The 13,642-nt window shown below is 36.4% G+C and overlaps 1 protein-coding gene across 1 annotated transcript in view; it reads left to right on the top strand.

Moving 5' to 3' along the window:
* The window catches only part of dnah2 (dynein, axonemal, heavy chain 2), a 220,040-nt gene that overhangs the window by 81,711 nt on the left and 124,687 nt on the right, over positions 1-13,642 (top strand). The window contains exons 27-28 of the mRNA XM_037533256.1: positions 724-880; positions 3,579-3,661. Of these exons, the coding sequence (XP_037389153.1) occupies positions 724-880; positions 3,579-3,661 (240 nt within the window). The remainder of the gene's footprint in view (positions 1-723; positions 881-3,578; positions 3,662-13,642) is intronic.

The following is a 13,642-nucleotide window of genomic DNA, read 5'->3' as shown; positions in this document are numbered from 1 at the left end:
CTAATCACTACTGATGTAACCCCCTGCAAGATACTTCCTAGCATCCTAAGCTAACCTGGTGTACACGCAAGGGAAATGGAAGAAAATAAACATAGGACAAGCTTCTGATGTAGTAGAATGACAGAATGAGGGAGAGGGAGGAAGAGGGAGAGAGAAACAGGCGCTCTGTGAAGGCGAGTTTGTCCCAGATGGCCCACTCTGAACCTCAAGGGTGTGAAATGTTGGTTGAACGGCAGCTTAATATTGAGAACATGCCGGCACTGTGATCTGGATCAGAGTGGGGAGGAAAAAAAGGCATGGCAAACTGGCAGTCTTGGAAGATTTTCTCTAACAGAGATAAGCCAGATATGCTGAATGACTACAACATGTCCCGTGGGAGAAATGTAACATTTATGAGCTGTCATTGGCTAATACACACGTCAATCGTGGAACAGCAGGACACTAGACCAACATTGTCACTGTCTTTTTACACGCTAGATCTGGTCCAGTCTCGGGTGACTGAACATCGTGGTAGGTTTACTGATGTCTTTCCAAAGTTCCTGCAATTAACTTCAGGCTATTCATTGTTTCAGCTCAACCATTAAATCAGTGGTTTGCATTTAAATACCCAAGTATGCTCTCTAATTTGCTGGGGTCAGGAAAGGTAATTTGAAGGTCAGGCTACTTCCAGCCCAATCGTTGGGTCTTTTTTGGACTCCTTTAACTAACGTTTATGCATTTCAGGCACTGGAATCAGATCAAGCATGAGGTGCAACGTTCCTTTGACCAGAATGGTGCAGAGTTCACTCTAGAGAAGATTGTTTCTCTGGGTCTGGAGCAGCACACTGAGCGCATCTGCGAAATCTCCGGAGCTGCAAGCAAAGAGCTCTCCATAGAGCAGGTACAGCAGAGCACACAGCCTGCAGCATCCTTTCATAGCATCTCTCTGCCTGTCCTTTTCCTCAGTCAGACTTCATACACCGCCCACAGCCTGCCCTCTCATTCGTTTTCCCCATGTTTCCAGAGGTATTTTCACTATTCACACTTGTTTTTAGTCTGTTTATTCATATAACCTTTGATGGTCAAGTTAAGCCTCTGCACTTTTAGCTCCTGGGATCTCTTCCCCATCCTGCAGGTGAAGCCCTGTGAGGCTCTTTAAACGGGCAGAGGAAAAGTAAGGTCAGGATTAAGGGTACAGGTCATAAGAGAAAGGTCAAAGATGGGATCCTAAGAGTAACAAGATACATTCACTTGAGAATTCTTTTTGCTCTCAGAGGGAGCTTGTATGCATGCACTGCCCTTGAGCAGCTTTGGTTTGAATTAAGTGAGAAGTTGAAAGGTTAGAGGAGAGGGGTGAGGGGTGAGGGTCTATGGGAGTACTGTAGAAATATTAGGGTCAGAGTTACTATTAGATTCAAGTGCCCAAAGCAAACAAGTGATTGGCCAGAAAGGCCAGAGCATGATGAATGCTGCATTGTTACTGGCCAAGACGTCTCTCACGGGGCTGCAGCTGAGGGTCCTGTGTGGCGGCCGCAGGGGGAAATGAGCCCTGCGCTTAATTTCCTGCACATCAGCCCTCGCTGGCCCTGCGGAGGAGAGCCTCTGTCTGTCAGCCAGGAGAGTGTGGGAGTCTCTCTCTCTCCCTTTCTCTCTCTGTGTTTCTTGGGATTCCCAGACGCGCCGCTCTGTGCTCACAGAGGTTACAAAAACACAATTTTAGTGGCTGAGCGGCGGTGGGAGAGCAGACCTGTTTGAAGAGCCTGGAGCCCCCTAAAGCACAGTACAGTTCACTTAGAAGTCACGTTAGAAAGAGTGAGAGAGAAGCTAAATGGGAAGAGACACCAGTACGTTTCTCCAAAAGGCTGGTGTTTCTTCTCTCTGATGTTATGTGAAGGGGGAGACTCGATTCTCAGATCAGTGCTCTTTCCCTTTTGCAAAAACCTCCCAAGACCTTTGCTAGAATGAAGGGTGCCTGTCCAGCTCAGACACATCACATGTCATGCAATCATAGAGGAATGTGCTTTTATGTACATCTCTGAGGTTGTATGTCATTCTGCATTTGGCGACATACCCGGATAAGCACCCCAGATCCAGGCAAGGCTTCTCCATGGAAAAAATTTATGGTGTTTTCAAAAATTGCCCATTTCGCAGCCTGTGGTAAGCAGAAATGTACCAAAGCCAATACATGTCACCCTGTGTAAATGCCATCCTCCACCTCCACTCCTACTCCCACCCAAATGTCACTGAGTCCACTGAAAAACAAGATTGTTAAACTTCCGCTGATTTTGCAAAGTTTGTGCATAATTAAATGCTTAAGTCATTCAGAATCGTTTTGTGTGAAATGTTCCATTCTAGAGAAACTTGCCAGTCTGAATTGTTCATAGTGGTGGCACCAGACATCTAAAACCTTTGATGCCTCAGAAAGCTATAACATACAAACTGTTAAATGAAATGACTGTGGATATCCTGCCTGGTTTGTGACGTTGTTGTACCTTAGTTTTGAGGCGAGGTTTTGGTGTAAAACATTTTTACAGCCTTGTTTCCAAAAAAGTTGGGATAATGTGCAAAATGTAAATTAAAACAAATGCAATGATGTGACATCATTTAAACAGGGTGGCTTTCCAAAGCAAATTTCAAATTTTGATTTGTTGGATCACTGGGCAATTTTCCACTTTTTTTTTTTTTTATAGAAATGAGATTGTAAATCAATTCATGACAGGGAGGTATACACAGGGAATTTATAAAGCAAAATAAAGCAAAAATCTTTTTGAGTACCAGATCTATCCTTCGCATTGTGCCAAAATTTTATGATGAACAGGCCAATGAAAATGGGCCAAAATTAGTTATAATCACATTACTAGACTGAAGTGGCATGAATCTTATTTTTGCCTTAATGTGACACTGATTTTTTCAGAGCTGTATAGATACATAAATCTGATTATCAAAACAGATCTTTGACACTATGTGTTCCTGGATTGAGTACATATCTGATTTATGCCACCTAAATCAGAATGGCCAGATCGCAATTCATGTTTTTTTTTCACTGCTTATGTGCCGCTGTTCAGTGTTCATCTTGCTTTAATAATAAGTTGAATTGAAAATGATCATCTTCATGATGAAGGCTTGTTCTGCCATTTTGTTTGTTGTTCATGACACATGAGGAGTTCATTCACATGATGTGATTGATTAGGATTAGCTCATGTGGGTCATTTCAGGAGATAAGTTTGTTTACAGTAATGACAGATATGAGTCACTTGCCCTCAGGAATGTGAAGCATTGAGTTGAAAAAAACTGAAATCTTAAAAAATTGGGTTTGGAGAAGCAAGGCTTGAAACATGAACATGGCCTAAAAGTAAAAAAAAAAAAAAAACACTTTTGCATTCCCCTCTAAAAATAAACATATTTGAGATACTTGTGCTCTTTTTTTGAACAGTGACTGTGCAAAATGTTTTTTGTATTGTAATTTAAATTACTGTTATTTTTGCCGTGAGCCTTGTGGCTTGTGCACATGAAGTATGAAATGATGACACGTCCTCAAAAGTCTATGCTAAAAGCACCCCTAGCTTTCTGCTAATGCTTGTCTTTGATTGTTTTCTCAGTCACTGGAGGGAATTGCTAAGACATGGGAGGAGACAACCTTGGACATTGCTCCTTACAAAGGCAAAGGTCACCACAGGCTAAGGTAAGTATGGATCATGCAGTCTGCAGTCAAGAGGTCACAGACACTCAGGTACTCAGAAGGGGGCTGCCGAGAGAGTTAATGAGATGATTAGAAGACTCTCTGCTTCCATTCATTTCCAGTGAGAGGAGCTATATCTCTCCTTAGGGGCCTGATTTAGGGGCGGTCATGCTTTAAACTGCAATTAGGATAAATTGCTATTCCACAAATTATCAGCATCTATTTTCTCAGTTTAGATTTAAGGAAGCTTCATCCTAGACTAGTAGACAAAGGAAGCCCCATAGCAGATTTGTCATCAGTTATTAATGATATTGTTAATGAGATGTCATTATTCGGAAGGTCCGCTCCCAAAGCCATGAATGAACAGAAGCCAATTTAGAGTTCATAGCGGGAATATAGTAAAGCAGGACAGCATCTCAAAAGAAGTAGCAAATGTCACAATCTGTGTTTTTCTGGTAAACAACTTGAGTTCATTTTTGGTGCTTAAACAGAAATGACTCCTGATGCTGCATGTCTCCATAGTGCCCTTTTCTGACCTCCTGTTTCTTGAAAATCGCAGCAAAATAAAAAGACCACTTACACACAAGCATACGCATGCACCTACTCCACCAAGCATTCTGCCCATCCAAATCCATCATTCTGCACTGTAGGCCCTCTTTGAATGCCTGACCTCCCTTAGCACACACATGCAACAGCCCAACGATCGCCTTCTGGCGCCATGGCCCCAAAGATTCGATTTGTGCGGTAATTCTCTTTAAAAAAAAATCCAACAATCAGAAAGACTGTTATGGGACACAGTATGAAGCTGTGTGTGCACACACACATCCACACGTGTACAAACCAGGCCACAACAGACAGTTTGTCTTATGTAGCTGGTTGTTACAGCCCAGCCCTTCAGTAGCTTTCCACCTCCTAATTGGAAAGATGTCCTAATTGACTTTGCCTAATTGATGTATTGAATTATTTTTACCATGGCCTAATTGAACCATAACTTTCATGTGTTCCCAGTCGAAGGGTAATTGGTGTTTTTTTTTTTTTGTACGGATAGGGAAGCTGGCCATCCGCAGAGGGGCCGTTACTGGCTTCATCAGAAGCACTGTTATGGTGCCTAAATGTGAATATATTACCACCAAAGCAAGCCAGCAGCACAGAAAACACCATTTCTCAATATGATGGAATAGTACGCTGCAGGGGACTGCTGCTACATGCAAGAGTGCAGTAATTCATGTGGTATTATGATATTAGTCTGGTTGGCATACCTAGTAGCCCCTTAGGCAGGAAAAAGAGAGACAGAGACAGAAAGAAAAGAAGATGCAGACAGCAAGAGAGAAAAGGAAAAGAGAAATGCAGAGAGCTATTTTCAACAGGCTATACTCTAATCTAATGGATGCATGGGTGTGAATCCAGTATTGCTCTGTATACGACATGGAGAGCAGACTCTACTATTTATCAATACCAGGGCACCATGAACTCTCATAATTACCATCACTCTCTGTAGAACTCACTCCATTAACACCCCACCTAAATGAAGTCCACAGCAAACCAAGTCAAAAGTCCATTATGTAATGTCTATCTCAAAATTTACAGATTCTCCAGGACGGGAGAGAAATATCTCTTTGGGTGAGCTTAAATGGTAATATTAGCATTTTGGTGTTAAATTGGGACCATCAGGGAGATTCAAACAGTGCAAGTTACTCTCAATTATTCAAACAAGCCTGAGAGAACTGAAGAATAGAGAGGAGACGCTCTGTGCATGGAAGCCAAACAAACAATCTAATGTAATCATTTGTACAACCAAACTCTATCCCTAGGGGTGCAGGTTTGCTGGAAATGGCTCTAAGCACATCCATATTCAGCTTCAGGCTGTGTGATTGTGAGTATATGCGTGTGTGGGGGTGTATTGGTATGTTTGTATGTGCGTGAGCTGAGAATGAAACCGACTGAGTTGTTATTTGCATCAGTTTGTCATTTTTGGTATCACTTTGAAGAAGAGTAGTTTAGAATGGCAGCATGTGGGTGAGTGACAGAAGATTTGGATGTGTATGCATGTGCTTTTGTTTTAGTTTTTGGAACGTGCAGTGAGTTTATTTTGGGTTATATGTGTGTGAATAAATTAAAGGTGTACGATAGATCAGTGCTCGTAAGTGCGGAGATTTCATTACTACTGCTGATGTGCTATTACTGCTGATAATTACAGCTAAGGGTGTAATATTTTTCATACAGTATTGAAAAAATCTGAGAAAGAAATGTTCAAAACAGTATGTCGAAATTTAAAACTTCAACACTGATGCACCCCTCACACTTGTCAGGGGGTCTCTTATTTTCTGTCTTTTGTGAAATCCGCTGTCAATTATCAAAACTGGACACATGTGTGCTTCCTATCAGAGTAAAGTAGGAATGGAGAGGTAGAGGGTCCTATGCTATACATGCACCCAGTAATGCATATATTCATTACTCCTGGGCTAGTTTTTTCAACTTGCACACTGTCCAGTTTTTTCTGCTTTTGGTGGCCCAATATACACTGACTCTTACACTGCTATACCAATGACATTATACACTCACTCTTAAACTGCTATACCCATAACATTATACACTCACTCTTTCACTTCTATACCCACAACATTACATACTCACTCTTACACCGCTATACCAATGACATTATACACTCACTCTTACACTACTATACCAATGGCATTATACACTTATTCTTACACTACTATACCAATGACATTATACACTCACTCTTAAACTGCTATACCCATAACATTATACACTCACTCTTTCACTTCTATACCCACAACATTACATACTCACTCTTACACTACTATTCCAATGACGTTAGACACTCACTCTTACACTACTATACCAATGACATTATACACTCACTCTTACACTACTATACCAATAACATTATACACTCACTCTTACACTACTATACCAATAACATTATACACTCACTCTTACACTACTATACCAATAACAATATACACTCACTTTTACACTACTATACCAATGACATTATACACTCACTCTTAAACTGCTATACCCATAACATTATACACTCACTCTTTCACTTCTATACCCACAACATTACATACTCACTCTTACACTACTATACCAATGACGTTATACACTCACTCTTACACTACTATACCAATGACATTATACACTCACTCTTACACTACTATCCCAATAACATTATACACTCACTCTTACACTACTATACCAATAACATTATACACTCATTCTTACACTACTATACCAATAACAATATACACTCACTTTTACACTACTATACCAATAACATTATACACTCACTCTTACACTACTATACCAATAACATTATACACTCACTCTTACACTTCTATACACATAACATTATACACTCACTCTTACACTACTATACCAATGACATTATACACTCACTTTTACATTACTATACCAATAACATTATACACTCATTCTTAAACTGCTATACCCATAACATTATACACTCACTCTTACACTACTATACCAATGACATTATACACTCACTCTTAAACTGCTATACCCATAACATTATACACTCACTCTTTCACTTCTATACCCACAACATTACATACTCACTCTTACACTACTATACCCACAACATTACATACTCACTCTTACACTACTATACCAATGACGTTATACACTCACTCTTACACTACTATACCAATAACATTATACACTCACTCTTACAGTACTATACCAATAACATTATACACTCACTCTTACACTACTATACCAATAACAATATACACTCACTTTTACACTACTATACCAATAACATTATACACTCACTCTTACACTACTATACCAATAACATTATACACTCACTCTTATACTTCTATACACATAACATTATACACTCACTCTTACACTACTATACCAATGACATTATACACTCACTCTTACACTACTATACCAATAACATTATATACTCACTCTTACACTACTATACCAATAACATTATACACTCACTCTTACACTTCTATACACATAACATTATACACTCGCTCTTACACGACTATACCAATAACATTATACACTCACTTTTACACTACTATACCAATAACATTATACACTCACTCTTACACTACTATACCAATGACATTATACACTCACTCTTACACTACTATACCAATAACATTATACACTCACTCTTACACTTCTATACACATAACATTATACACTCACTCTTACACTACTATACCAATGACATTATACACTCACTTTTACACTACTATACCAATAACATTATACACTCACTCTTACACTACTATACCAATGACATTATACACTCACTCTTACACAACTATACCAATAACATTATACACTCACTCTTACACTACTATACCAATAACAATATACACTCACATTTACACTACTATACCAATAACATTATACACTCACTCTTACACTACTATACCAATGACATTATACACTCACTTTTACACTACTATACCAATAACATTATACACTCATTCTTAAACTGCTATACCCATAACATTATACACTCACTCTTACACTACTATACCAATGACATTATACTCTCACTCTTACACTACTATACCAATGACGTTATACACTCACTCTTACACTACTATACCAATGACATTATACACTCACTTTTACACTACTATACCAATGACATTATACACTCACTCTTACACTACTATACCAATGACATTATACACTCACTTTTACACTACTATACCAATAACATTATACACTCACTCTTTCACTCCTATACCAATAACATTATACACTCACTTTTACACTACTATACCAATAACATTATACACTCACTCTTACAGTGCTATACCAATAACATTATACACTCACTCTTACACTACTATACCAATGACATTATACACTCACTTTTACACTAATATACCAATAACATTATACACTCATTCTTAAACTGCTATACCCATAACATTATACACTCACTCTTACACTACTATACCAATGACATTATACACTCACTCTTAAACTGCTATACCCATAACATTATACACTCACTCTTTCACTTCTATACCCACAACATTACATACTCACTCTTACACTACTATACCCACAACATTACATACTCACTCTTACACTACTATACCAATGACGTTATACACTCACTCTTACACTACTATACCAATAACATTATACACTCACTCTTACACTACTATACCAATAACATTATACACTCACTCTTACACTTCTATACACATAACATTATACACTCACTCTTACACTACTATACCAATGACATTATACACTCACTTTTACACTACTATACCAATAACATTATACACTCATTCTTAAACTGCTATACCCATAACATTATACACTCACTCTTACACTACTATACCAATGACATTATACTCTCACTCTTACACTACTATACCAATGACGTTATACACTCACTCTTACACTACTATACCAATGACATTATACACTCACTCTTACACTACTATACCAATAACATTATACACTCACTCTTACACTACTATACCAATAACAATATACACTCACTTTTACACTACTATACCAATAACATTATACACTCACTCTTACACTACTATACCAATGACATTATACACTCACTCTTACACTACTATACCAATAACATTATATACTCACTCTTACACTACTATACCAATAACATTATACACTCACTCTTACACTTCTATACACATAACATTATACACTCGCTCTTACACGACTATACCAATGACATTATACACTCGCTTTTACACTACTATACCAATAACATTATACACTCCTTCTTAAACTGCTATACCCATAACATTATACACTCACTCTTTCACTTCTATACCCACAACATTACATACTCACTCTTACACCGCTATACCAATGACATTATACACTCACTCTTACACTACTATACCAATGGCATTATACACTCATTCTTACACTACTATACCAATGACATTATACACTCACTCTTAAACTGCTATACCCATAACATTATACACTCACTCTTTCACTTCTATACCCACAACATTACATACTCACTCTTACACTACTATACCAATGACATTATACACTCACTCTTACACTACTATACCAATAACATTATACACTCACTCTTACACTACTATACCAATAACATTATACACTCACTCTTACACTACTATACCAATAACAATATACACTCACATTTACACTACTATACCAATAACATTATACACTCACTCTTACACTACTATACCAATAACATTATACACTCACTCTTACACTTCTATACACATAACATTATACACTCACTCTTACACTACTATACCAATGACATTATACACTCACTTTTACACTACTATACCAATAACATTATACACTCACTCTTACACTACTATACCAATGACATTATACACTCACTCTTACACTACTATACCAATAACATTATACACTCACTCTTACACTACTATACCAATAACAATATACACTCACATTTACACTACTATACCAATAACATTATACACTCACTCTTACACTACTATACCAATGACATTATACACTCATTCTTACACTACTATACCAATAACATTATACACTCACTCTTACACTTCTATACACATAACATTATACACTCACTCTTACACTACTATACCAATGACATTATACACTCACTTTTACACTACTATACCAATAACATTATACACTCACTCTTACACTACTATACCAATAACATTATACACTAACTCTTTCACTCCTATACCAATAACATTATACACTCACTTTTACACTACTATACCAATAACATTATACACTCACTCTTACAGTGCTATGCCAATAACATTATACACTCACTCTTTCACTCCTATACCCATAACATTATACACTCACTCTTTCACTCCTATACCCATAACATTATACACTCACTCTTACACTTCTATACACATAACATTATACACTCACTTTTACACTACTATACCAATAACATTATACACTCACTCTTACACTACTATACCAATGACATTATACACTCACTCTTACACTACTATACCAATGACATTATACACTCACTCTTATACTACTATACCAATGACATTATACACTCACTCTTACAGTGCTATACCAATAACATTATACACTCACTCTTTCACTCCTATACCCATAACATTATACACTCACTCTTTCACTCCTATACCCATAACATTATACACTCACTCTTACACTTCTATACACATAACATTATACAATCACTTTTACACTACTATACCAATAACATTATACACTCACTCTTACACTACTATACCAATGACATTATACACTCACTCTTACACTACTATACCAATAACATTATACACTCACTCTTATACTACTATACCAATGACATTATACACTCACTCTTACACTACTATACCAATAACATTATACACTCACTCTTACACTACTATACCAATAACATTATACACTCACTCTTACACTACTATACCAATGACATTATACACTCACTCTTACACTACTATACCAATGACATTATACACTCACTCTTACACTACTATGCCAATGACATTATACACTCACTCTTACACGTCTATACCAATAACATTATACACTTACTTTTACACTCCTATACCAATGACATTATACACTCACTCTTACACTACTATACCCATAACATTATACACTCACTTTTACACTACTATACCAATAACATTATACACTCACTCTTACACTACTATACCAATAACTATATACACTCACTTTTACACTACTATACCAATAACATTATACACTCACTCTTTCACTTCTATACCCATAACATTATACACTCACTCTTACACTACTATACCAATGACATTATACACTCACTTTTACACTACTATACCAATAACATTATACACTCACTCTTACACTACTATACCAATGACATTATACACTCATTCTTACACTACTATACCAATGACATTATACACTCACTCTTACACTACTATACCAATAACATTATACACTCACTCTTATACTACTATACCAATGACATTATACACTCACTCTTACACTACTATACCAATAACATTATACACTCACTCTTACACTACTATGCCAATGACATTATACACTCACTCTTACACGTCTATACCAATAACATTATACACTTACTTTTACACTCCTATACCAATGACATTATACACTCACTCTTACACTACTATACCCATAACATTATACACTCACTTTTACACTACTATACCAATAACATTATACACTCACTCTTACACTACTATACCAATAACTATATACACTCACTTTTACACTACTATACCAATAACATTATACACTCACTCTTTCACTTCTATACCCATAACATTATACACTCACTCTTACACTACTATACCAATGACATTATACACTCACTTTTACACTACTATACCAATGACATTATACACTCACTCTTACACTACTATACCAATGACATTATACACTCATTCTTACACTACTATACCAATGACATTATACACTCACTCTTACACTACTATACCAATAACATTATACACTCACTCTTACACTACTATACCAATAACATTATACACTGACTCTTACAGTGCTATACCAATAACATTATACACTCACTCTTTCACTCCTATACCCATAACATTATACACTGACTCTTACACTTCTATACCCATAACATTATACACACTCTTACACTTCTATACCCATGACATTATACACTCACTCTTACACTACTATACCAACGAGATTATACTCTCACTTTTACACTACTATACCAATGACAGTATACACTCACTCTTACACTACTATACCAATGACATTATACACTCACTCTTACACGTCTATACCAATAACATTATACACTCACTTTTACACTACTATACCAATAACATTATACACTCACTCTTACACTACTATACCAATAAAATTATACACTCACTCTTACACTACTATACCAATAACATTATACACTCCCTCTTATACTACTATACCAATAACATTATACACTCATTTTTACACTACTATACCAATAACATTATACACTCACTCTTTCACTCCTATACCAATAACATTATACACTCACTCTTACACTATTATACCAATAACATTATACACTCACTCTTTCACTCCTATACCAATAACATTATACACTCACTCTTACAGTGCTATACCAATAACATTATACACTCACTCTTTCACTCCTATACCAATAACATTATACACTCACTCTTACACTTCTATACCAATAACATTATACACTCACTTTTACACTACTATACCAATAACATTATACACTCACTCTTACAGTGCTATACCAATAACATTATACACTCACTCTTTCACTCCTATACCCATAACATTATACACTCACTCTTTCACTCCTATACCCATAACATTATACACTCACTCTTACACTTCTATACACATAACATTATACACTCACTTTTACACTACTATACCAATAACATTATACACTCACTTTTACACTACTATACCAATAACATTATACACTCACTCTTACACTACTATATCAATAACATTATACACTCACTCTTACACTACTATACCAATAACATTATACACTCACTCTTACAGTGCTATACCAATAACATTATACACTCACTCTTTCACTCCTATACCCATAACATTATACACTCACTCTTTCACTCCTATACCCATAACATTATACACTCACTCTTACACTTCTATACACATAACATTATACAATCACTTTTACACTACTATACCAATAACATTATACACTCACTCTTACACTACTATACCAATGACATTATACACTCACTCTTACACTACTATACCAATGACATTATACACTCACTCTTATACTACTATACCAATGACATTATACACTCACTCTTACAGTGCTATACCAATAACATTATACACTCACTCTTTCACTCCTATACCCATAACATTATACACTCACTCTTTCACTCCTATACCCATAACATTATACACTCACTCTTACAC

This window comes from Pygocentrus nattereri, chromosome 2, assembly GCF_015220715.1.
Source record: "Pygocentrus nattereri isolate fPygNat1 chromosome 2, fPygNat1.pri, whole genome shotgun sequence".
NCBI lineage: Eukaryota > Metazoa > Chordata > Actinopteri > Characiformes > Serrasalmidae > Pygocentrus > Pygocentrus nattereri.
This window is presented reverse-complemented; position numbering and strand designations above follow the sequence as displayed.